This window comes from Amblyomma americanum, chromosome 1 (genome assembly GCF_052857255.1).
Source record: "Amblyomma americanum isolate KBUSLIRL-KWMA chromosome 1, ASM5285725v1, whole genome shotgun sequence".
Taxonomy (NCBI): Eukaryota; Metazoa; Arthropoda; class Arachnida; order Ixodida; family Ixodidae; genus Amblyomma; species Amblyomma americanum.
Window position 1 is genome coordinate 444,738,607 of NC_135497.1, and position 26,490 is coordinate 444,765,096.

Genomic DNA, 26,490 nt, shown 5'->3' on the forward strand with positions numbered 1-26,490 from the left:
ATTAGCTGTAAAAAGTGACCAGTCGGCGAGGTCAAGTTTCCAGCGCCGTGGTCTTGTGGGGATGACTGCAGTAGACAATGAGAGGCTGATGATAATAGGTAGGTGATCACTTCCCAGAGGGTCATTTAAAACATCCCATTTAAAATCGGTAAAAAGCGATGGTGATGCGAAAGCTAAATCGAGAAAGCTCATTTTTGCCGAGCTTGGGCAACAATAAGTTGCTTTTCCTGTATTTAAACGACAGATGTTATTTGAGAGGATAAAATCTTCGATTGTTTGCCCCCTAGAGTCGCAGCGCTCGCTTCCCCAAAAAGGGGAGTGAGCGTTAAAATCCCCAACTACCAGATATGGCTCTGGAAGTTCGTCTATCAATTCTTCTAGATCATGGACTGTTAATGTAAAATGTGGAGGAATGTATACGGAACAGATTGTTAATGTTTTATAGCTGACGATGCTGACTGCAACCGCCTCAAGTTTTGTATTGAGCTTGATTTCGCGAGCAGGGACGTCGCTTTGGACGACAATTGCGACGCCTCCTGAGAGTCGATTTGCCTGCTCACGATCGCGTCTAAAAGTTTGATAATGTTTCAGGATATGTACATGTTGTGGACCAAGATTGGTCTCCTGAAGACATAAAACTATGGGTAACATTGACCCTAAAATATGTGTTATGTCACTATAATTCCGCATAAGTCCTCTGCAATTCCATTGAATTAAAAAAGCCATGCTTGTGTTTTTGAGAGAAAATGAAAGGGGATTTACTTATGTGGTGGGCCCGTTATGAGGGGCCTGTCTTTTTTTCGCTCACGAGAGCTGTTCCGCCGCTGTAATGGAGGCGGAGTGGGTGTTGTATCCATCACCTCAACAGAGGTGTTGGAGGACCGCGCAGCCGCGGTTGTGTTAGTTTCAGGCCTCTCCCGACGGGGGGAGGTCCTGCGGGATGCCGACCCATGGACCGGCGGTCCCTGCTTTGGCAGTGACAGGGCAGCTTTCGCTGACCCTGCCTGGGGCGTGGATGGCCCTGCCATAGGCTCGGTGGGAGCGGCCTTGGCAGGTGCCGGAGTGCTGTGTGGTGTTACGCCCCTGCGCACCACATCAGCGAAGTTTTGTTTTGCTGTGAAGGAGAATGTGTTTGTTAGTGCAAAACGCCTTCTCGCTTCTTTGAAAGAAATGTTTTCTTTTGTCTTTATGGTGATTATCTCTTTTTCTTTTTTCCAGGACGGACACGCCCTGGAGTATGCAGCATGTTCTCCTTCACAGTTTGCACAGCACAGGGCTGCGTCACATACATCAGACTGGTGATCGTTCGAGGCACATTTTGCGCAAGTTTTACGACCGCGGCAGCTCTGTGAGCCGTGGCCGAACCTTTGGCAGTTGAAACACCTGCGAGGGTTTGGTATGTATGGTCTTACATTGATTTTCAAATATCCCACGTCGATTGTGTCGGGCAGGGTGCTGGTGTTGAACGTCAGGATCATGTGTTTTGTGTCTATTTCCTTGTTGTCCTTCCGGATTTTGATTCGGTGGACATCTATGACGTCTTGGTCGATGAGCCCTTCGAGCATTTCTTTTTCAGTTATGTGAAGAAAATCATTTTCCGATATTACGCCTCGGACAGTGTTTAGTGAGCGATGAGGAGTCACGGAGACCGGGATTTCCCCTATGGACGTTAGGTTGGAGAGCTTAGAATGTTGGACATTGTCACACAGTTCGAGCAATAAGTCGCCGCTGGCCATTTTTGACAGCTTATAGCCAATGCCTAGGGTTTCAGTCAAGCACTTTGACACAAGGAAGGGGGATATTATTCTTGCCTGTTTATCTTGTTGTTCACTGTGGATCACATGATATTTGGGGAAAGTTACTTTTCTTTTTTGAAAGAAGTTGTCTGCCTCGTTCCGCCCTCTTTTGAGAGAGCGATCAGGTTTTGAAAGTTGGGGAGCCATAAAAAAACTGTTTTTCGGTCATGGTGCCAGTCACCCACCACGGAGTCCAACAAGGGGACGGGACAGGACTTGATAGCAAGTCCTGCCCACGCCAGCTGTACACCTCAACTATAACCAAATATGACGCAACTCAGGGTAGTTGGTCACACAAGGTTAACCCTCGCCGCCAGGAAAAAAGGAAAAACCAAGAAGCGAGTAGGATATAGGAGAGTTGTGAGACAGAGAAAGGAAAGTTAAAGATGAAGAGGAGGATAGGAAAAGGCGACTGCCGATTCCCCCCGTCGGTCAGGCCGGAGGTGCCGTCTGCAGGAAGCTGGGGCCAAAGTGGTGTGTTGCCTCCGCCAAGGGGCCTTAAGGGTCCAAACGCTCGGCATCGGCTCAACCACCAGGATCCCCTTTTCCCCGGACACGGCGATGCCACGCACGGCGAGGCGCGGGTGCTCGGGTCCGTGGTGATGCACAGTTCACCATCATCCCCTTGCGGGGATGTCCCTGCGGATGCTCGGGAACCCGCGGTGTCGCCACTCACCGTCGCGACGCCTGCAAGCTGCAGGCGCCCCCCTGCGGGGCGTAGTGAAGGGCTCCGGGAATTTCAACCACCTGGGGTTCTTTAACGTGCACTTAATCGCACAGTACACGAGCCTCTAGAATTTCGCCTCCATCGAAATTCGACCGCCGTGGCCGGGATCGAACCCGCGTCTTTCGGGCCAGCAGCCGAGCGCCGTAACCTCTCAGCCACCGCGGCGGCTTCCAGCAGAGTAAAACACTGAATAATAACATTTTAGTGGCTGCCGCGGTGGCTCAGTGGTTACGGTGCTCCGCTGCTAACCCGAAAATGCAGGTTTGATTCTGGCTGCAGCAGTCGCATTTTGATGGAGGCGAAATGCTAGAGGTCCATGTACTGTGCAATGTCAGTGTGTGTTAAAGAAGCCCCGGTGGTCAAAATTATTCAGAGCCCTTCACTATGGCATCCCTCATAGCCTGAGTCACTTTGAGACATTGAACACCATAAACCAAGCCATTGACATTTTAGTACTCTCACAGGGCGCTAGGAGTTCTGCAGTACCACAGTACACATATTAAGCTTAAATAAAAACTACTAGTCTGGTTTACATGGGCCCCTTCGTGATTGAAAGATATTTTACAGGCATCATCAGAGAAAGTCTTGGTAGAAAATCTACTAGCTTATTTTCTCATGGGTAACAAATAAGGTGCTGTAGCATTCTAAAAAATAACGGATCTAACACATAGTCTTACAGGCCATCAGATAGTCTGCAACTGTAAAGTAGCTTTCAGGACCAGCACTGGGGCCAAGTTTTCCATACTGATAACATCTTTCAGAAATGCAAAGATCTCACAAGGACAACCAGTGCATGCAAACTCTGCAGTCAGCACATTCAGACCGATGACCTTCACTTATGCTTAAGTACCACCTCAGAATGGCTTCCCCACAGGTCCAAGTGAACTGTCCATCAGCAAACAAACCCAAATTAACCTTGAAGCTATGCATTTGTTTTAAACTGAGTACAAATGAACAAATTTACCCAATGTTTTCTGTTATTTCAAGGCTGCTATAAGCACCTACACAACAAAGTAGCTGCAGCAGCTGCTGTGTGAGAGTGTGTTGCTCAACAACACTATTTGTGGACAGTACAAGTAGCATAACAGATAACTGCGTATGGTGATATGATTACATCTTAGCCCAGAACATGACTCACGTGAGGAAAACAATGGAAAGAAAACAGGACAAGCTCTAGATGGAGACAGGTCAGACAGAACATTTCCTTCTCATCACCCTTGTCACGCGAGTCAAGCTGTGAGTCAAAGTGGATGTATGATCTTTTTTTTTTATTACCTATAAGACCAAAAGCCTTATATGTGAGTGCATATTTCATACAATACAGATGACATAACAGATTGATGAACAGCTAATACACAATAAATATCATTGTATTCAAGTAATTCATAGATACAGATCACTCTTCTGATAGCAAATCTAATAAAACTGATAGATGCTGGTACTAGATAAACACAATGTTTAGCTGTGTTAGTTCTTGGCTTTCATTCACATTGTTCTATCTAAATGTTTCATAATGAATCATGTATTGCTGCGGTCTTTTTTTTTTCCACTTATCCCCCCCCCCCCCCCCCCCTTTACTTTTTTTGGATCCCTGTCTCTTTTTCTAAGGGTAGTGATCAAATAAGTGGTGACTCATGCGGTTCTGCCTCGTTTCATCCTTGTATGTCCTTGCACATGCGTGTGTCCACCATATTTTGCTTGCGAATTTTCTGTCACAGTATAAAAGGCGCAGTTCGTCTGTTTCCGAAACTAAAAGTTGTTAGTTCAATGCAGTCATGTCCACTTCTAGTCCTTGTCCGTCGTCCACCAGCGCTGCCTTTCCAAAATGACAGAGAAGATTATCACACAATTACAAATCGCTTTTAAAATTTTCCACAGGGACATCCTGTTGTGTAGCTCATTGTTGCCACGAGAGTGTGGTGGCCATTCAATAACTGGCTGAATACATTCTCTGCCAGTAAGCCTGAGGCAGTGTTGTTCAAGTGAAGTTAAAAGATGTCGCATGAGAGTCATGATCACACACTGAGTGATGTGCACTGCTTTCAAAAGCAATTTACATATCCCTCACCTTGTCAAAGCCAGCATGCGCAGTTGCAGGAACCACCCTGGAAGACAAATTGAACCTGCTATGACCAACTCACTGCAACTCAACAATGGGTAACGCAGCCCAGCCTCACAAGTTGAGGGACACAGCTCAGTGCATAGTCCATGCCCTCTTGCAGTGGTGCCATCACCACTTGCAGACAACGCAAGTTACCAGCAGGCATTGCAGGCCCTGCTTTAGTGTTGCGACACCTGGCCGCGATAGACAGTCAGAAGCAACAGCAGGCAATCAGCTGTGTGTCAGCCGAACCACACACCCCTATAAAAGTTGTACAAACACTTGGATAAGACAACATGAGACATAGCTGAAGTGTATCACATCACCAAAACCTGGAACACATACATCAGCAAACCTACCATATTCCTCACAGATGATGAAGTTGCATTCCACGACAAAAGTTTATTTCACTGTGCACCGTCGGCTATCGCTGTATGGTTAGTTGAGAGTCAGTGCTCGTCCTGTGTCCTTTTTGTCTTTGTGTCTTTTTTGCACTGCTTGTTGTAATGGGCCATCACTAACTCGCCCAACTCGCCATACTTCTATTACATACAGGTGGTTGCGAGGAACCACTGGCACAGCGAGTGGCACAAAAAGCAGTGGTCACTCGCAGAAGCACACTACTTGAGTCTGCAATGAGTCTGTGGCACTCGCACAGAATTTTCACTTGAACTGAGAGGAACACCAAGCTTCCTGAACTTATAAAGTGGTGGTGCCACTTGGTTAAGTTTCAAGAGACTCAGGCTCAAGCAAGCTTGCGGCCACTCAGAAAGATGGCTTGGCAAACTGAAGGTACACGTTTCCTGATGCCTTCCAATGAACCCTTTCAGGCGTTGCTTGTTACTTATACTCCGTTTCATACATCAGGTGCAATGCTGTGAAAGGTACGGAGGTAGTCCAGATGGGAAAATAAAGGGAGGCGTGTTACACCACGCTTGCTCTGTGCCCGAGTGGTCTACGGCACGAGGAAGCAACAGCGTGTTGTCAGCAATAAGAGTGCATTTAATCAAGATCATGAAAAATGTGTCACGTGGTAAGCCTACAGGCAAAGCATTTAGTATGTTTCACTCACCAGAAATAACGCACTACTTTTTGGTCGCGGATGCAGGGAGCGCAAACAAGAGCGCTACGTTCGACAGCGTTGCACATGATGTTTGAAACGGAGTATAGAAACTAAAATTTGTCTCCCCAAATAATACATCCAGGCCTCAAGAAAGACTCCTTATTACTTTTTCAATGCAAAACAACAAGTATTTCTTTACAAGCATGTACAAAGTGCCGCTATGGTTAAAATTCTAACATAGTAGAAAACAAATTCTCAGGTAAAGAGCTATGAGATGGTAGAAGTACTTTCTGCTCTGAAGATGCACATGATACTTGAAATTCAGAAATAAAATACTATACAGCAAGTGGCAAAATCTATCTGCATGAAAATTACTGAAAATATGCTACCAAGCTCACGCTTTTGTGAAAAATCATTAACTGCATCATGTATTATTTACATGAAGGTCGCTAAATGCACCTGAAACAAAGATATCACCACAATATACAGCACACTTCCTGAAAAAGCTGCAAATTCACTTTGTACATAATTGGTCAAGATGAGGGGTCAAACCAACCATTGCTATCTGCCTCAAATGCATGGTCAAGCAGAGAGACTAAAAATATTTTTTCCCCTAATAAATGTAAGCTGCAACACAGCATTTCTTTTTAATTACACAAAACCTAAAGTAACCCACTGCAATGTGCCCCAGATGAATGCCATGACATAAGAAAAGTAAAAGCCATGGCACCAATGGCTGAAGAACAAAACTCTCGAGCAGGCTTGCTTACATAAAATTTAAGACAACAGCTACCGTGGTGCACCTCATGCCAAGTTGCTTGTGCTGCATTCCATAAGCAAGATGGCTTGCTAGAGGAGCATTCGGTGATGAACAATGAAGTTTCATGGCATTTGCAGCAATGTCAGCACGTGGTGGTGCCTTTTTTTTATGCTTTCTCATGCATTTACTCTCATGGTAGCTTCTACACACTTGGAGCTTCATCTGAGAAAAACTAGAGTGAACCATCACTGAGTGGAAAGAAGGGGCATCACACACAGATCCCACAAGAATGCTGCACGTGACATGAAGTAAGATTTGTGGTTCCCAACCAGACCCCTGCACTGCGTGGCATCGCTGTAGCCGGTGCATTTCTTTCCATTAAGCAGCATCATGCAAAGCAAAGTGTATGCAACCAGGCAACAGTAGCGCCACCTTAACTGTAGCTCCAGCTTTTCCACTATACCGTATTTACACGATTGTAAGTAGACTCGAATGTAAGTCGACCCCCCCCAAATCGCATGTCTGAAAAAATAAAAGTTGACTCGAATGTAAGTCGACCCCCCCAATCGCATGTCCGAAAGAAAAAAAACACCGGTGGAGCGCTTCAAAAACGAAAATTTATTGCATAGATGGGCTATTCATCCTCACTTGAGTCATCTTCAGTGGTACTGCTGTCGTCGTCGTCGCCGCTGTGATCCCACAGCACATCGTCCTCCATGGAAAGCCCGCACTTCCTAAATGACTGCACCACGACATCGCGTGGAACGGCCGCCCAAGCGGAAATCACCCACCCACACACAGCCACCAGAGAGGCTCTCTTCACACGCCCCGTTGGCGTAAGTTCCCGCCCTTCTGCCACCAGCCACTCGTTGTACTTACGCCAGAGCAAGTCCTTGAATGGCTTGTTAATGCCAACGTCTAGCGGCTGCAGCTGCCCCGTCAGACCGCCGGGAATCACCAGCATATCTTTATCGTCTTTTCGGAGCTCTGCCTTCACTTTCGCGGTAAGGTGGCCGCGAAATGAGTCCAGCACGAGGAGGTTCAGATTGCGATTTTTGAGGGATGCCCCTGGCCTCAAAAGCCACACCCGACAGTACCAATCAATAACTAAGTCGTCCGTCATAAAGCCTTTTTCATTCACTCGCACAATCACACCTTTCGGGTACATTTCCTTTGGCATAGTTTTTCTTGTGAAGACGATGTACGGTCGGAGCTTTGTGCCATCTGCCAAGCATGATAGCATAACAGTGAACCGAAGTTTCTCGTTTCCTGTTGTGAGAAGCTTAACCTCGCGAGCTCCCCTCACGCTCACTGTTGTGTTGCTCATCATGTCGAAGTAGACGGGAGTCTGGTCCGCATTGCTGATTTGGCCGAGCAGGTATCGCCACGAGTCGCGGAGCTTGAGGTATGCGTATGGAAGCCGAGAACTTTCTCCTTGTAAGCAGCAGGCAGCTTCTGGCATACACTAGTACGCCGACGAAGAGAGAAGCCAGCCCTCTTCATAAATTTCGAAGCCCAAGCCCTGCTGGCTTTGAAGTCTGTTCGGAGTATTCCAGCTTCCGCAGCAAAGACCCGGCCTTATTGCGTGATCATTTCGCATGTCACTGGAAAGGACCGATCACGTATTTTGGTGACATACGCTGCAAGCTTGACCTCCAGCTCCAGAAAGCGTTCCGACTTCGGCCCGCGGAAACCTCTTCGCTTGGAGTCGCAATCGAAAATTTTGTCTCGCTGCTTCCACCACTCCCGCACCAACCATTCAGAAACGTCGAACTTGCAACCCGCCGCGCAGTTGTTGGTTTCTTCGCCGTAAATGATGGCCTCCCTCTTGAACGCTGCAGTGAATGAGCGCCGAATGCTTTTCGAACCTGGAGAGCTCATTGCGAAGTACGCGGCCGGCAGTCGAGTCAAAAGCACCAACTCCAAGCACCACTAAACAAAGAGTGATTGGTGTCGGGGCGTCGGCTCTTCCAGCAAACATCGGCTCCGCGATTGGAACAGCGGGACAGCGGCCCTTCCCGCGAGTGAAATGAAATGAAATTGGTTTTGGGGGAAAGGAAGTGGCGCAGTATTTGTCGCAAATATCGGCGGAAACCCAGTTTTAAGGGAAGAGATAAAGGAGGGAGTGAAAGAAGAAAGGAAGAACGAGGTGCCGTAGTGAAGGGCTCCCGAATAATTTCGACCACCTAGGGACCTTTAACCTGCTGTACTGACATCGCACAGCACACGGGCGCCTTTGCGTTTCGCTTCCATCGAAACGCTGCCGCCGCGGTCGGGTTCTAACCAGGGTATCCTGTTCAGTAGCACTGAACCATCGCGGTGGGTAACGGTGTGCGCAGTAAAAATAAAAAATGAAAAATCCTGGCCAAAAAGCCCGCGGAATACCTGAATGCTACGCTTGGAGCCATAGAGCAAACAAAAACTTCTAACATCGCAGTAGCGTCCCTGATAGATTGTTTTTCTTGCTTTTATTGGCAGTTCAAGGTTTCGTTTCAATTGTAAGTCGACCCCCCCCCCACTTCGGAATTTTAAATTTCAAAAAAATGGTCGACTTACAATCGTGTAAATACGGTACAAGTCTGAGAGCAAATCAGGGCCTCCTTCATGTTCTTTTTGTCCTTGCAACTGGCGTGTGCTTACGTTTGTCTGAGCAACACAGGCTCCCTAGACACAACACCATGGACAGACAGTAAATGCCTTACTAGCTGTGGCCCTCGCCCACTGAGGCTATCAGCCTCTCCCGGCAAGAAAGTGACCTATGGTCCACACACTCACATCTCAGGGTAGACGATGCCCTTTTCAAAGTAGCCGTAGTCTCTATGAGCTTTGCAGGCCAGAATGAGGCTCTCTGTGCCACCGGATGTCATCTGCACATAAAAAAGGCTCATATACAAGGCATGTTTCTTTCGAAGAACCGCAGATTGGGCTAGTTGGTGTTGATGCACAATGGTGGTTCAACAGTGGTTCAACTGTGTGGCATCCTTGTAGCCGGTGTTGTTCGTTAATTCAGACCAGCGCACTAGAGAAGTAGCTGAAGCTTTTCATATTATCAGAAAAAGTAAAGGATGTGTGAGTATGCCATCTCTCACATTATCGCTTCGAGAAATGAATATGCTACATAGTGGGTAGCGGTTCTGCGGATGCACAAGTGCTTTTGAAGCGGTGTTACCTTTTACCAGCACTAGGAGTTCATTGACATTGCGCATGTGCGCTGTTTTTTCGTGTGTGTATATATGACGTGCTGCTTCCTAATAAAAAAAATCAGCTGTAAGTTCAGCGCTGGTTTGTGGGTCTTGTCTCTTTCTTGGTCTGTGTGTGTTTGCGTTGTTGAACCACCATTATGTTTCTTTTGCAAGAGCTTTACTGTAGGCATGCATTGTTTAGCTTCTACTCCAGCAAGATTTAAAGCCTGGATGGTTATGTGCACTGTGTGGCAAACTTCACAGTGCAAAAAATGATAGTACAAGAACTAGTATGACCAGCGGTTTACAAGTTTGTCATGATTGCCCTTGCCCTGTCTTTACTGGCAAGGTGAATATCACCACTTTCCTTCATAGCATGAAATGCTGCAATATCTTGTTATTGAACTGCCAAGGTGCTTGTGGAAGGTTGTTTAAATAACTGTGATATCCATCCAGTGCCGTAAAAAATATGATGACAAACATTATAGTGCTAGGCTTTAAGTTAAGCTGCTAAATTCATAGACTACCAAGCAAGCCTCTCATTTTTGCTGCCACTGGGCTCCTTGCTTTTGAACGTCGAAGCCCACATAGTGAACAGTTAGCACCTTCCTATCATTGCAGCCTTAACTTGCGCCATGACCCCCTTGTGGCACTGCGCCGCTTTCTCGCACCAGTCAATTGCAGTCAAATGCTTTCAACCATATCAGCAGCTTAGAAAATAAAAAACACCAAAATTCCAAAAAAACTAAAACTACTATTATTTAGAGACCCAAAATGCGTTTCCCCAACATTGCACGGTTGTGGAATGTCAACGTCTTGATGAAATGGGGGCTTACATCCGTACTATAAGTTGGTGTGGCCGCATGACAGCAGAATTCTTAGTTTCAGGAAATGGCAAGTAACAGCTTTCAGTCACCGAGTATGCCACAGATTGTGGGGGTAGTTATGAAAGGGCACAAAACTCAAAGGCCACTGCTGCCATCAGTTACTCTGTCACCGTTTCTGCAGCCAGTCACATCCAGGAGGTCAGGCATTTTGAATACTGGGCTTATCACACCTGCACGATTCAGTACACTAGAGAGACTAATCAGTTTTAAAGAAATAAACTAGAACTACGCAAAATAAAAGGGTTCACATGCATGTCATTGGAGAATCTTTCCGAGATGAAATACTAAAAAAAATTCCCATAATAGCTGTGAAAACTGAAAACACATTAAATTGTGGCCACAATGAGGCTGCATGTGGTCGATAAGAATAAGGTATAAAAGGATGACAGGACTTGCATCGCACACAGCACGCCACATCAGGCTTGATGTAGACCCAAGGTGTGCTCCCTGCTTCTTTTTGTGTTTTCCAATACCACAAAAACTACAGAGTGCAGCTAAAAGGCCATGCAGTGTCTCAAACAGCTCAGCCCACAGCATACACTCACAAAATGCATTGCAGTATCAAGAATGGTGACAAAGCAAAGGAAGATTCATTTTGAAGGCCTCCTCAAAGTCAACACTGTTTAGCCTCGAGCTGTATAAGAAGTGCATATTTACACTATGAAGTCATGTTAACAAACTGAACTGAAGATCAGACTCTCCAGAACAGGAGGGCAAGGGGGTGGTTGCTCAACCCCTACCATTTCTTCATAGGGGGCAGTCAGTGCCCCCCTAGTCTCCAAAAGCTTGCACTCAGATTTCTGACAAACGGTTCAATACTGCAGGAAGTTATTGATGTCAAGCAGAGGGGGGCTGGGCCAGTTGACTTCATAGCCAGTCGTAAAGCATTTAACTTGAGTAACCAAAACCAATAATGTCTAAACAGAAGTCGCTGATTGACTGACCCCTGCTCATGAGCACGATTTGCAGAACTGAAATAGACTAGCAAAGACTTTCTAATGTAGTCAATCACTCCTCATATATCCATCTTTCTATAAAGCTACCCACTTCAATTTAAGTTTTACAGTCAAACCCACTTATAACAATACTGCTTTTAACAATATATCGGATATAGCAATGGACAGCCGCGGCACCGTCACCTTTGCAATGTGTTCTATGGTAAAATAAACCGCTTATAACAATGCTATCATACTAGATTGTCGGCTATAACAATTAAATGTAGTCATTTGGAGCCAACCCTCAAAGAAAAAAACTCGCAAACGCAGCCACCACGCCAGCCAAACTACGCTTACGGCGCAAAAAACACGCGCGTGTATGCGGAGCTGCCCGCACAGCGGCCACTGCGGCTGCGAAAAGATCACGTGACGACGCATACGAGGCGAGGCGCATGGGGTGAGCCAGAGAAGCTTGTATGACTCGGAGGAAGAAAAAAGACGGGCACTTTCCTCTGGGCAGAGGTGGAGAGGGTAGGGAGGCGCTTCCTTTTGTTGCTTTTGTGTCCGTGCGGGGAGCAGTCCATTCTGAGGGTGTGCTGCCCGTTGAAAACGCGTCACAGCATTTCAGCGTGGGCTGCCCCATCTTTCCCACTTCCTTTGGCTCCTGCTTCACGAGCTGCACATGTTCCAAGGGCAGCGTACAGCGTCAAAGCACGTGCGTTGCCAGCGTGGTTTTTATCATCTGCCATCACCAACCTCGGTCCTGCTGGTTCTGCAAGCCCATCGGATTCTTCCCGAGACCAGAGTTCAACAATGGACGATTCTCCTTCAGGAAGCGCGGCCAGCGTGGCTCTACTGCATCAACTGCCGCAGAAGAGAAAGAGAGCGGCAATATCTTTGAAAACGAAGCGGAACATTTTGAGGGAGCACCGAGGTGGTGCAAAAGTGTGCAGCTTAGTATGCAAGTACAGCCTGTCACAGCCGACGGTTTTAACCATTATCCGCAATGTGCTCAAGATGACTGAAAACGAATGCCATGCTAGTGCTGGCCATGCTATGCAGGACGGCCAGAAGAGGATTCAGCATGGTGCCTACAAAGACGTGGAGGAGGCACTGTATCAGTGGTTCCTTAGCGCACGTGCTATGAACTTGCCAATTAGTGGCCCGATTTTAGCGGAGAAGGCGAAGCACTTTGCGTATCTCCTTCAAAACACCGATTTCCAGCCTGGTGGTGGCTGGATTCAGCGCTTCAAGGAGAGGCACGGAATCATCTACAAGGCAGTCGTGGGCGAGGCAGGGTCGCTCAATGTCGACGCTTGACAGAAGTGGTTGGAAGAGACACTGCCGTACATCCGCGAAGCATATGCAGACCGGGACTTGTACAATGATGACGAGACCGGGCTATTCTTCCAAATGCTTTCGTCGAAGACACGACGAAGACGCATGCAATCAAAGGCGATCCCTTTAAGGGCGGCAAGCAGAGCAAATTGCGGGCGACCGTTTTCCTCTGTGCGAATATGGACGGCAGCGACAAGTGTCCCGCCTTCGTAATAGGAAAATCTAGGAATCCCCACTGTTTCCGTGGTGGTGCAGGGATTCCAGTTCGTTGCCGTCATAATAAGAAAGCGTGGATGACGTGTGAACTTTTCCGCGAGTGGCTGTGCGAGTTCGATCAGCGGATGCAACATGAAGGCAGGAAGGTGGCGTTGGTCCTTGATAACTGTACTGCACACCAGACTGCCCAGAAGCTGTCGCATGTGAAAATTTTCTTCCTGCTGACGAACACGACTGCAGGCTTGCAGCCCATGGACGCAGGCGTGATTTCGTGCTTCAAGGCATTGTATCGCCGGCGTGTGTTGAGCAGGCTTGCTCTTAACCTGGACATTGCTATGCGTGAATGCCGACCCGCTCCAGAATTTAAGATTTCGCTCCTGATGGCTGTTCAATTCATTTTTGGGGCATGGGCAGAAGTCAGCTCCTCCACCGTCATGAATTGCTTCTGAAAAGCGGGCTTCGCCGGGGATATCAGTGACACGGAGTGTCGCGAAGCTCCTGCCGATGGAGCGATTACAGAACTTTGGTCTACGGCTACGGTGCGCGGTGATGACGGCGACGCGGAAGGGCTTGAAGAACTCTTGCACGCCGACGATGCGGTCACCACAAACGAAGAATTGACTGACGAGGCGATCGTCGCAGCAGTCACTGGCGCGGAAGACGATGACAGCAGCGATGACGAAGATGAACCGGAGCCTGTACAAGTTGTCTTTCATCAGGAGGCCTCAAGAATGATAGAGTCCCTGCGGGACTACTTCATTTTTGCAAAAAACCTTTCACTCGGACATGTCCAACAGTTGGATGCCCTCCAGAACGATGTCAGCAAGATTGCCGCGAAGCAGTCAAAACTCACCGATTACGGGTTTGTTTCAGCAAAGAAGTGAGAATTGCAAGCTATTTTGCCCTATTTAAATGCTTTCAAGTTTTCATGTTTTCTTTGTTTGTTTTTTTCCGGGCACTAAGGAATTTTTCAAGCTGAGAGGCAGCCGCAGCAACCTTCTCGTATTTTTTACAATGCCCCTTTCGGTGCCGCCAAAACGATGCCTCGGCAGAGCCCGCATGTCACTTGCCGTCCATGACCCCTCTTTGCAGTTGTTATGCTTTTTTTCGTGCAACCCGTTTATAACAATAGAATTTTCGTGGCACTTGAACATTGTTATAAGTGGACTCGACTGTATATGCATTAACAAATACTTTTGAACAGCGAAATAACAGATATAAACAAAAAGTAAATAAAATGGATAAATATTTAAAAACAAAATAAATAAACAAATAACTTAAAAAACTCGAAATCCTGCCCCCCTATTCAAAAAAAGGTTCCGGAGTTCCTGCTCAAAATCCTTCCATACATAAAATAAACTGAAGTAACACAGTGGCTCAGGCTAGTTGGTATGGGAGCACCTTGAAAAAAATGTGTGCAAAAACTGACGAACGACATGAGAAGAATCACAGGACAGTTCATTCTCTCTGCACTGTTTTCTTTCAAGATTTAAATAATGAAGGCCTTAACAAGAGATGCTGAAGTCACAGTCTTTGAAATGAAGTAAAAAAAAAAATGACTTCTCTATTAGAACTTTGTATACAAACCACATGAGAAATTCCCTTGAAATATATTTACTACATGTTAACTTGTAAAAGAATTATATGGTCTTTCCACATGAAGTTTATGCACTGAATCCACCTATCATAAGTTTCAATGACTGTTGGCTTATTTCATAAACATGCCACAATTGGCAATTAACTCATACTGCACGATATTCATAATAATAATAATAATTTGTTTTTGGGGAAATGAAATGGCGCAGTATCTGTCTCATATATCCTTGGACACCTGAACCGCACCTTAAGGGAAGGGATAAAGGAGGGAGTGAAAGAAGAAAGGAAGAGAGAGGTGCTGTAGTGAAGGGCTCCGGAATAATTTCGACCACCTGGAGATCTTTAACGTGCACTGACATCCGCACAGCACACGGGCGCCTTAGCGTTTTGCCTCCAGAAAAACGCAGCCGCCGCGGTCGGGTTCGAACCCGGAACTCCGGATCAGTAGCAGAGCGCCTTAACCACTGAGCCACCGCAGCGGGTCCGCCACATTCAGGTGGCAATAAATTCATCCTCCACTAGGAACAAATCACACGGAGAATACGCCTGTAGCCCGCTCTAAAATTTTTACTGCCACAGAGAGGAAATCCCTCTCGAGGAGTAACGAAAAAAGAAAACAAACCAGAAAACCCAGATAAAAAGATGCCACCAGCTGAGATACTAGAGCACACATAGCAATTATCAATATTGCTGTATATTCAGAAACACGCAGGAATGAAGAAAGAATGTACAGTAGAACCCCGCTGCTACGTTCCTCACTGCTGCGTTTTCCCAGCTGTTATTACGTCGTTTTCGTCCGGTCCCGGCATAGCTCCCATAGGATCCAATGTATTGGGTACCCCGCTGTTACGTTGTAGCTGTGAAAATGTTCCCGCATGATACGTCGCAACCTGGCACCCCGAACCCGGCCAGGCAACGCGCGCCAACTGCCATTTTGACGAGTCTTGGCCAGGCTTGGCTACGGAACTGGCTACAAGACCATGGCCTCCGAGATCACCCCCTTGCACACGTGTGGGTAATCTCGGAGGCCATAAAAAGCCGCACGCGAGTTGGAGAGATTGCCACTAGATGGCCACTGCCTTCTCGAGACGATAAAGAGGCTGTACAGGGAAAACGTAGTCACAGCCGTTTTTGGCAATGTGCATTCGGAACGGGTCTACGTACACAGGGGGCTTCGGCAGGGATGCCCATTGTCTCCCCTCCTCCACCTCCTGTATGTGTCCGGACTGGAAAAGGCACTCCTGCAGGCAAACCTGGGATTCGGCCTTAAGTACAGCACCACAGGAATTGACAACTCCAGCCGACTGCCGGGTCTTGCCTTTGCTGATGATTTGGTAATTATGGGAGAAAACACAGAGGATGTGCAAAAAAACTTGTGCCGCAGAGCTGCAAAGCCTTGGCCTCAAGTTGAACCAGTGAAAATGCAGGGTTGTTCAGCTGGCAGGCGAGGCGACTGATCAGCTATCGCAGATGTTGAATGAAGAGACCCTGACAGTCGCCAGATCGTATAAATACCTGGGCATAAATTTGTGTGCTGAGACTGACATGTTCAGACTGCACGAGGCCAAGGTCCGTCAATCTGCACTTCGAGCGCAATGCATCCTCCGACGTCGGTGCCTGTGGGGGTGCCACCAGTACACCATGGTCCGCGACCTCTGGAAGCTCGCGCACGTGCCAGGACTCACATTCACCAACACGGTGGTCTGCCTCCCATCAGCCACCAGAAATTGGTTAGAGCGCAGACAAACAGAGGTCGGCCGCACTGCAGTCGGATGTCATGGATGGGTGGCCAATGCAGCCATTCAAGGCGACCTGGGATGGTCTAGTTTTGAGGCAAGGGAGGCATGCAGCAAGCTGGAGTTCCGCGGTCGACTGCAGTTCATGAGCCGCAACCGATGGGCAAGGCAGGTCTTTGAATACCTCGCTGCGACATGCCTACGCACTACATGGGTGAAGCGCCTCCACAAGATAGAAGGCAAGTATGGACTTTTCCAGACACCCATAAGTGCCGAATCGGCAACGGCATGGAAACAGGAGGCAAGGAGACGGGTCCAGGAAAAAGAGAACCGCCAATGGCTGCAGGCGCTCGCGGAAAAACCGACACTGGCAGTGTATCGCGAGTGCAAAAACAGCATCGGACCTGAAAAGATTTCTGACAACGGCCTGGGTAGCGCATTGCTGTTTGAGGCCCGTGCCGGAGCGCTGCGAACACTGGTGTACCGCCGTCGCTTCGATGCAACACCAGAAGCACAGGCAGCAAAATGCCGAGCGTGTGGCGACGCGGAGGAGACCATCGAGCACCTGGTGATGTCGTGCCAGAGACTCCATCCGATGCCGACAGAGGGCACCACATTCCCACAGGCGCTCGGGTTTCACGGTCCTGCAGTGGACGACGAAGGAGACAGCTCCAAGGTCAAGAGCGAGGGGGTGCTGCGAATCAAGCGTCGACTAACTCTTTGGTGGAGCACTGTGTCTAAAAGCGCGAAACCGCAGAGTCGGAAGTGAACGAGGTCGATAAGCGAACCCCCCACCTCCTGACTTTAGCCTTTGTGTGTTTTTTTTTCTTCTTTTTTCTTTTTTTGGGCGTTTTATCTTTCTTTCTCCACTTGTGCGCTTCCATCTTCTTTTTTTTTTTTTGGTCCGGGTGCCCAACCTAGTGGTGCCCACCCGTTACAAAGGGCAAGGCCTCAAGTATCTATCTATCTAAGCGAGTAAAACCCACGGGCCCGCAGCAATCCAGTCTTTCTTGTTTGTGCGGTTCAACCCATCCGAGTCGTCCGTGTCCTTCCGTCAACAGCTACGCTGCCTACGCCTCGTCAGGCCTCGCTAATCCAGTCTTTCTTGTTTGTGCGGTTCAACCCATCCGAGTCGTCCGTGTCCTTCCGTCAACAGCTACGCTGCCTACGCCTCGTCAGGCCTCGCTAATCCAGTCTTTCTTGTTTGTGCGGTTCAACCCATCCGAGTCGTCCGTGTCCTCCCGTCAACACCTACGCTGCCTACGCCTCGTCGGGTCTCGCTAACACCGCGAGCGGTTTGTCGTCCTTTGATGGCGTCGCGCAAGCGCAAGGCGCTTTCCCTCGAGGAAAAGCTGGATGTTCTCAACGCAGTCGACAGGCAGCCAGCGCGGAAAGGAGTCGACATCGCCAAGGATCTTGGTCTGCCACCCTCGACACTTAACAGCATCGTCTCAAAGCGTGCCGAGATACAAGGGAATGCCGCGCTCTTCGGCCCGAAAGCTAAGCAGGCTCGTGGCGCCAAGTATGGAAACCTCGAAGAATCGCTTCTTACTTGGTTTAAACAAGCTCGCGCTGCCGGTGTTAACTTTGACGGCAGCATGTTGCGCGAGAAGGCGATGGAAATAGCTGACCGACTGGGCATCAGTGACATTGCGGCGTCAAATGGCTGGATCGACCGTTTCCGGAAGAGGCACGGCATCGCGTATAAGACGGTATCCGGGGAAGCAGCAAGTGTAAACTTGGAAACAGTCGACGATTGGAAGGCCACACTATCTGCCATAATTGAGGGGTATGAGCCTCGTGATATTTACAATGCTGATGAAACGGGTTTTTTCTTTTGTGTGCAGCCATCCAAGTCGTTAAGCCTGAAGGGCGAAGCATGCCACGGAGGCAAATGCAGCAAAGAACGATTGACGGTGCTCCTTTGCTGCAACATGGATGGCTCGGACAAGCTGAAGCCATGGGTAATCGGAAAATACTGAAACCCACGGTGCTTAAAGAACATTCGCCTGCTGCCATGTCACTATAGAAGCAACAGTCGTGCATGGATGGCGGGTTCTTTGTTCGAAGAATTTCTTCGTTACTTCGACAACAAGATGGGCTCCCAGTGCAGGAGTGTTGTCCTTTTTCTGGACAATTGTGCTGCCCACCCGAGAGACCCGTCGTTTCTTCGGAACGTTAAGCTTGTTTTTTTCCTGCAAACACTACAAGCCACTTGCAGCCGTTGGATGCCGGCGTCATAAAGAACTTAAAGTACTCGTACAGGAAGTCCATCGTAAAGCGCTGTCTGGGCCGTATTGATCACGGACAGCAGCCTACGATCGTTTCAATACCGGACGCTATGCACTACGTCGCTTCAGCGTGGACTGCAGTGAGCGCGTCAACTGCACAGCACTGCTCCGCGCGGTGTGGCTTTCGCATGGACGGCAGAGAGGAAACTGCCACGAAAGCTGAAGAGATGGAAGCAGCCTCTCATGATCAAGAGCTGAGTGAAGCTTTGAATGCGCTGGGTGCCACGGGAGTCACGTATGACGACTACGTCACTGTGGATGCTGCTGTCATGACGTCAGAGTGTCAGAGTATCACCGAGATCGTTGCAGACTCGGTCGCGAGTGAAGCCTCAGACTGTGATGACGACGAGGAGCACGAGCCGCATGATTCTGGGGAGTTGGCGGACCCGAGCATTGGAGAAGCCGTCGCGGCTCTGGACCTCCTCCGCAGGTACGTCGCACCTCAAAGCGGCGCTGAGAGCAATGCGGCTTTCCAGGCCATCGAGAAACGCGTGGTGTTTTCCAGCGAGCGGAAAAAACGGCAATCGACCATTCTCGATTTTTTTAAGACCTAAGCTCACTTGATGTCGAAATAAATTGTTTCAAGGCAAAGCTGCACTGTTTTCATTATTTTCGGACCTTTCCTCACTGTTGCGTTTTCCCGGCTGTTAATTTTTTTTTTTTGCAGTCAGGTGAAAAACGTATGAACGGGGTTCCACTGTATAGCATTAGACAAATAAAACTGAAGGGTTAAATGTTTACAGTGATGCAACTTCATCTTCACTCTCCTTAGGTTACTAACCTTCCTCGAAGGTGAAAAGAAACACTATTACACAAGTGTCTTAGCAGAGCTGTTAGGATCCTCTGTCACACTCAGTTAAAAAGAGTAATTCTGGATTTTTCGTGCTGCACTCAGCCCCCAGTGCAGACTGCACTCACCGATCCACAGCTGTCAGGTCCTCCGTGAAAGAGATTGCAGCACCAACGAATCACCTCTGCCTCCATCTTGCGAACACCCACAAAAACGTCCGAATGCAAAGGGTTTGATCGAAGGTGCCGCTCGTAGACTGAGATCATCATGGCCTCTAGGCGGGAGTCATGCTCTGTGTAGATGGCTCCAGAAACCACTCCCTTCTTCCATTTCACTGGACAGAGTCCATCGTTGCGGTCCATCTCTTCAAGGATGGCCTCCTGTAGATAGCAAAAGCAAAGTCCATGCTTCAGTTTGGGGCTGAAGAGAACAAAAGAGGAAAAGCATCAAATGTTCTCAGATGTGAAGCAGAATTTCCATTTTTCAAATCAAGGTGATCTAAAATTTCACGCTCAGTTCTTATATTTTCTCAGTTTAGCTCTGGTCTCTCTATTGACAAATTTCCAATGAAAATGCACAATTTTAGTGTATTATGCTGGACCATTCAAGGAAGTTTTTTCTGACAAAAAAATCCAACATTTATTTGTTACTTCAAATTTCACTATTAGCCTGTTCAGGTTAACATACTCAACCATGTGTTCATACAGATATGAGGTAATAGGCAGTTCAAGCCTCTCTGGTTTTTGAGAGTACACCACTGCATGCAAGTTGCCACCACAGTTGCACACAGCAGAGCAGTTAAGCATAAGACCTTTGTCAGCACAGATGGAAACTGCTTTACAAGCTTAGAAACGCTGTCACAATTCTTAGAAGTTGCGATCAGCCAAGCTCTTCTTTCATGGGACGATTTTAAGTTTTGCATTCTTCTCAACTGTGATGTATGAACTGAAGATTGAGTTGCAAGAGAATTTTTTTTTCTACAGGTAATTTTGCACTTATAACTAGAATTTCAAGACTACAACTCTATCCATAAAAGGCTACATCGGAAGTTTGAGTATTTGCCAACTGAAAAAAACTGGCACTTTTACCCACAATGAAACAAAGCAAACAGTGGTAGTTTTAGGCAATTCTGAAACACCTTCCTCTGACACCAAAAATTCTTTCCCTCCAGGCTTTCACTTCTCTAAGCAGACCAGGCAAGCCAGAAGGAACAGAGTAAGCACGTGCCAGGCGCAACCCGTGCTACCCTCTCAGTGCTGAGCCAACCATATAAAACAACACTGTTGTGTTGAATTGGACAGTGCTACCTCTGACAAATATGGACAGAGACCACAAGCAGGACAAGCACTTCTTTTGCTGCTGCTTCTTTCTAATAATGCACTTCTGAGTGTGTTCTGCTTTCTTGTTGCAATTCATGTGACCTCAGTCGTGCGGCCGCCTATGCCGGCAATGAAGGCAACGCAACAGCATGGCAGTCACATCACATAGCGGCTAATCCGGTTGTCTGGAAAAACCGATACCTCGCCCCTAGGCATGGTGAAGGGGGCAAAGTCCTATTTTAGTACCTTCCAGTCCCCATGCCCTTTCCTGTGTCTTTTGTGCAGTGCCTTTTGGGCCACAATGCAACTTAGAAAAAGAAGAGTACCTGCTTCTGCTTGAAAACCTGCCCCTCACTTTGAGCTTTTAGTATCGACCCTCACAGCAATATGGTGCCTGTCAGGAGAGAGGGTTGCCATGAAGGAGCCTCCTGCTGCCCGCCAATGTAATAAAATATAGGGCTAATATTCAGTCACAAAACAAAAGCTATGGTGAAGCAACAAATCCAATTAAGATGAGAGAAATGCCAAAAAAAACTGGCAGGCATGTATCAGGGCCCTTCTAAATCTTCATCAAACCATAAAAAAAGAGAGCCACAGGCATTGTGCCAGGAGGTGAGGCTTGCATCCCATTTCAGTGCTGCAATTATTCTGCGACACAGAACCAAAACACAGTTCAATCTGGTTCAACTTTTCTCTATATCACCCGAATGTCTTAACTTTGAATGCACGCATTAAGCTAGCGTATAGTCGGACACAACTCAAGACGCAGCGGCAAACACCCCTCAAAGGAGGCCCTCCATCCAATGGAGTTGACGAATTGTCATGACGCCACAGTTAAGCCCATTACACGGAGGCACCTGTCAGCCACTTGCGATGTCACACTAGCGGATTAAGTGCAACCCCATGATGAACAGTTGATGCCATTGGCTGGGGGGGCCTCCTTTGAGGGTTGTCTGCCACTTCATTGTCCAACTAAAGTGTCGCGAGAAGTTCATGTGGCTCTGTCAGGGAGCCCGACGGATAGCGACTTTGGTTTTGCAAAGGACAGCATGACTACCCAAAATTTGAAATTTGCCCGCACCCCTTCTAGATCGCTACGAATTCCCTAGTGCCGTCCCTGCACCTCGCCGACAATAACATCGTTCAGTGACAGCGTACGTCTGCGTGATGCATTCTGTGAAGCTCGCTCAAGCTGAAAAAAAAACAATTCCCAGCACTTTTTGTTAAGCGTATTTGTCTTACTGATCTACTAAGGCACAGATCGGAGCTTGGAGAGTATCATCGGGTAAGTTCTAAATGTGCATTCAAAATTGGCGCTGCGTGACACGGAGATTCCGGCCGTTATGCTGGGAGTGTGAAGTTCATGGCAGCAGCGAGGTGGTGCTACACAAACTTTGGTTACGGTTTCGGTTGCTCTGTTCAGCTAGCATGGCTTGTTTGCAATTTTTGCAATGAAATAAAATGTGATTTAGGGTAAAAAAAAAGTCTGCCTAGAGGGAATCGAATCCTAGTCTTCTGCATGTGAAGCGAGTTCACTAACCAGTACACTAAGTAGCGTGCATGTTTCCTCATCACTGTCGGAACAGTAGAACTCCATAGCAAGGAACTATGCAATGTCGTTGTCGTCCATGGCGAACTCCATGGCTGACTTAAGTCTCGTTAGGCTCAAAGATGATCACAAAAAAAATTAAAGGGGACACTTAATTAAGCTCTGCCTTAAAGGGGCTCTGAAACACCTTCCGAGGAAAGCGCAACAACTCGCGCAATCACTGCATTGTGCTGTCATGAACACCCAAGCCAAATAATACACTTCTGCATGCAGCAGAGAACCCACAATCACATGCGAAGTTGGCAAGCCCTTCCCGGCAACTTTTTCAAGCTCGCGCCCTCCTCCGTCGCACCACTGGTGAGTATACCAGTTCAGAGATGGCTATTGATTAGATTGTTTCAGATGTCAGGCAGCTACCATGGCCGCGGCCAATTAGTAGCATAGCGCCAATGTTTCACGAAGCTCTGTGCTCGGTGGTGGGGCAGGTGGAAGACCACTGACCTTTTCAGCGTGCAAAAAATGACGAAATGAGAGGGAAAGGCACGAAGATGCTGAAATTCAAATTCTGACTAGAGATAACTCACTTTCTACAGAGCGCATCAAAAAAATTTTTGCTGGAGGATATTCGCGAAGAGGCATCCTTTTAGCATCACAGGCATACCAGAACTTAATAGAGCCCATTTCAGAGACCCTTTAAGGCTGGTTCGCATGCAAGCGGCTAAGCAAATTGAGCGGTTGAGATGTGTGTCGCAGCAAGAAATTTTCAGCCTGTTGGAACCACGTTGCTCGAGACGCCGCGACGACTCAAACAGGCTTTTGTCTTCAGAGTTCATTTTCCTTTCTGGGAGAAAAAACGTCTACTAGTTGTTCTACAAAAAAGTAAAAGAACAAATACCATTAGAAATGCACAGCTTATTTCAGTACTGGCCCTACTGGAGCAAATGCACGAACGATGTAGTTATATCTTCACTAAATTAAGCTATTGTGCCGTTGTACTGTTGCCGCATATTTTCGCAGTGTAATTAAGAAGTATCCTGCTGCTATTACCGCGAACACGTCCATGACAACTTCATCCCATGGAGAAGAAGAGCCAATGCATGCATTCCTGCAACCTTGCTAACTCTCGGCAAACACTGATCCAGTACATCAAATAATTGATGCTTTTATGAAACTACGCTAACAAGCGGGTCAGTGGCAACATTTATCAGCTTATTCCGGCGGGCTACATTTGCAAATGCTAAACTTCGGTGCAGTTTTCAGTCATTTAATTTGGCCATAGCACAGCCGAACATCGTTGAGTGCCTGAAGTGGCTTTGGAGCAACGTGCACAGGCTTCCTTTCAAGACCAGAACGTTATTGAAAGATACAATAATACCGCAGCAATCTGCGGGCGATCACACGCGCATGCACGTTCAGTTGTAAATCTTCTGTATAGTGCTGTACAATAAACACTCTTGATAGATTTGAGCCACGACCTACTGCATAATATACAGTTGGTAGTGGTTTGAACACACATTCGTCCATTCAGTGAAAATATGAAGCCCTCGAAAAGAAGCTTTCAGGCAATACTCCGCTCATAATCCAAGCAGTTTGACAACAAAATACGTGGTCCACAAGAAGCGATCGACAGAGAATTGACAAACAAACAATGCGCTGACAGCTGGTTTTTCACAGCAAAAGCAGGAACAGCACCTCTCAGCCGGGCACCATCGCGCCGGCAGCTGTAGAAACCAGAATACCAGCAATGGTGGAAGTCACATGACCAAATATGATGGCATCGATGCTCTTGCGCTGTATATGGAGGAAGGAAAGAATCAGGAGAGGTGGTTACATCACATTTTTTGAAGCCGCTCTCTGCTGCACTCCCCTCCCCCAGTACTTGGCCACCATCTCGGCGCACTTGCGCATGCGCAGCAGACAATTCAGCAGACGACACCGCTGCGCCCAGCGTTACCATTGGCTGCACCGTCGGCCAGACTCCCAGCATGCCTTACGAAAGCACGCGACTTCCGGCATATTTTTTGGTGTGCAGGTCGGATAGCGAGGGCCTCTCCTGAGCTTTCCTTTCTCCATACGCGCTGTTCTCCATTCTCTGGCCCGTTGTCTTTTGTGCTGTTTTTCAATGAATCCATACCAACTAGCCCAACTAATGTTTCACTATAAAGCGTGTCCCGTCGCTACTTCTGGTTCCCCCACAAGGAAGCCTGCCCCTTGCCCAGCCGGTGCCGCACCATGACCCATGATGGTGATGATGGTCGGTCGCCTCAGGTTTTCCACAATAACTATTTATAAGCAGGCAAGCATCCGTCCCGGGGGTAGTCTTCATTGCTAATGTTTCGTACTTGGGGAGTGCATCCTCCGACAGATGTGCGTTACTCCGCAGGAGCGCGACTCTTCTTGACAAACGAATGAAAGATCGGCCAAGCGTCTACTCCCTCCAAACAAATTAACGCAAAAACTCACCGGCGTCCAGCGCTTCTCAGGCAGCTCGAGGATGAAGCGGCAGTCGGCGTAGCACTTGTTGAGAGACCGCTCCACGTCGAGCGCAATGTTGTCCATCTTCTCACGGACGTAGTCGCGCACAATGGGCAGGCTCCGCAGGGTGGACAGGAAGCCGCGCCTCACATTGGGAACGAAGCCTGCGCACACAATGGTCCGGCCCGTCATATCCCAGTAGTTCCTTGCAGCACTACCAAAGCTGCTGCGAGGAGTGCACAGGCAACATTCTGACGCTGAAGAATGCAGTGCCAGTGTAAAATGGTTATACAGGCATATGGGATAGCGTGCTTTAACGTGTGCATGTGCCAAACAACATTTCATATCCAGCCTTAAGTACGCTCGCGTTACGTACGCCATTTCCAGAGTTAAGCGTGCGTGACTCTTGCATGCTTTAAACTATAAATGTTGCTTGTCCAAAATGGCGGTGCCCTTTGAAACAGGACCTCTCATAGAGTCCCTTACTGTACACTAGAGGGAAAGCTGGCGGTTCTTCACTTCATCCATGATGGACGACCGAGGCATGCTAGGAAGATAGCACACCGGATTGACATCTAGTGGCTTGTTGACTGTGCTACAGATTGGATTTTCTTCAGCTATTCAGTTTCGTTTTCACCACTGTAGTTTTTACCGATGCTTCGTGCACTTTGTGTTTGTGCAGTGCAGCTGCGCGCACAGTACATTTGAGATCCGAAGCATCCGAAGGCGCTTGACTTGAAGTGAGCTGAGTGCAGTGTCTGATGCCTGCCAGGCCTGAAGTCCGTTTGCCCCCTCACTGGTACCATTTATGCAGCAAAATGAGTTTTGCTCAGCGGGAACCTAGTGCTACCTGTGCATTAAAATTTGAAAGAAGGGAACAAGTTTTTTTTTGTGAACTGAGAACTCAGCAGTCTGCTGCTGTGACCACTATGCACATTTCTCGCAGGAGTCTCGGAGACACTTTAAAAGCGCAAAGTACTTCGACAAGCGCAACCCTAGCCAAGGATTGCGATTGGTTCATTTTGAAGACTGGCAGTAGCCTCGCATTGCATGCAGGAACGACTTCCTCCTTCATGAATTAATGCACGCAAATACCCACATGTTGCACTTGTCAGCATGAACACGGCCGTCAGTTACTTGTGGTGGGAGAGGTTTGCACTTTATAATTCACGTTTTTCTTGGCAAAATTTGTAAGCGCAACACCAGGACTGCCGAGAGCCGGCACTTGGTGCGTGCAAACCAGTTTCTCCATGAGTTTCTCATAGAAGAGCGGAGGCTCGGACAAGTTTCTCACGGCACGAACATAGTATATATGCGCGGGCATAAGGCAAGTCCTGCAATAGCAAACTACAAAAATGATATTATTTAGAATCTATGACACCAATGAAACGTTTGTTTTACATAATACAAAAACGGAAGCTTCTAAAGTATAGCATTTTAAGCGCTAACTATTTTTTGAAAGAATATCCGCTGTAAAAAGTGTGTCTGTTAAAAGCAATTATTTTCCACGGTTAACTATATTTGGCAGCATGAAGAGAAAGCCCTCTCAAGCCATGAGTAAATTCTGGGATCGTTTGCTTTTCTGCTTCTTTATAGCAATGTACCGTAAGCATATTTTATTACAGGACATACTAATTATAAAACAACACTCCCTTACAATGTATGGTTTGCGAAAATCTGTATTTCTGCAGTCATGTTTCAGGGCCAAGCCAAGCACGCCATGCTGTCT

The 26,490-nt window shown here is 47.7% G+C and overlaps 1 protein-coding gene across 2 annotated transcripts in view; it reads right to left on the reverse strand.

Moving 5' to 3' along the window:
* Positions 1-26,490, reverse strand: part of Sply (Sphingosine-1-phosphate lyase) — a 128,486-nt gene that overhangs the window by 51,725 nt on the left and 50,271 nt on the right. For both annotated transcript variants that reach the window (XM_077650562.1, XM_077650563.1), the window contains 4 exons: positions 24,750-24,925; positions 19,547-19,798; positions 9,223-9,314; positions 4,592-4,628 (listed from right to left, as the gene is read on the reverse strand). In XM_077650562.1, the coding sequence (XP_077506688.1) occupies positions 4,592-4,628; positions 9,223-9,314; positions 19,547-19,798; positions 24,750-24,925 (557 nt within the window). The remainder of the gene's footprint in view (positions 1-4,591; positions 4,629-9,222; positions 9,315-19,546; positions 19,799-24,749; positions 24,926-26,490) is intronic.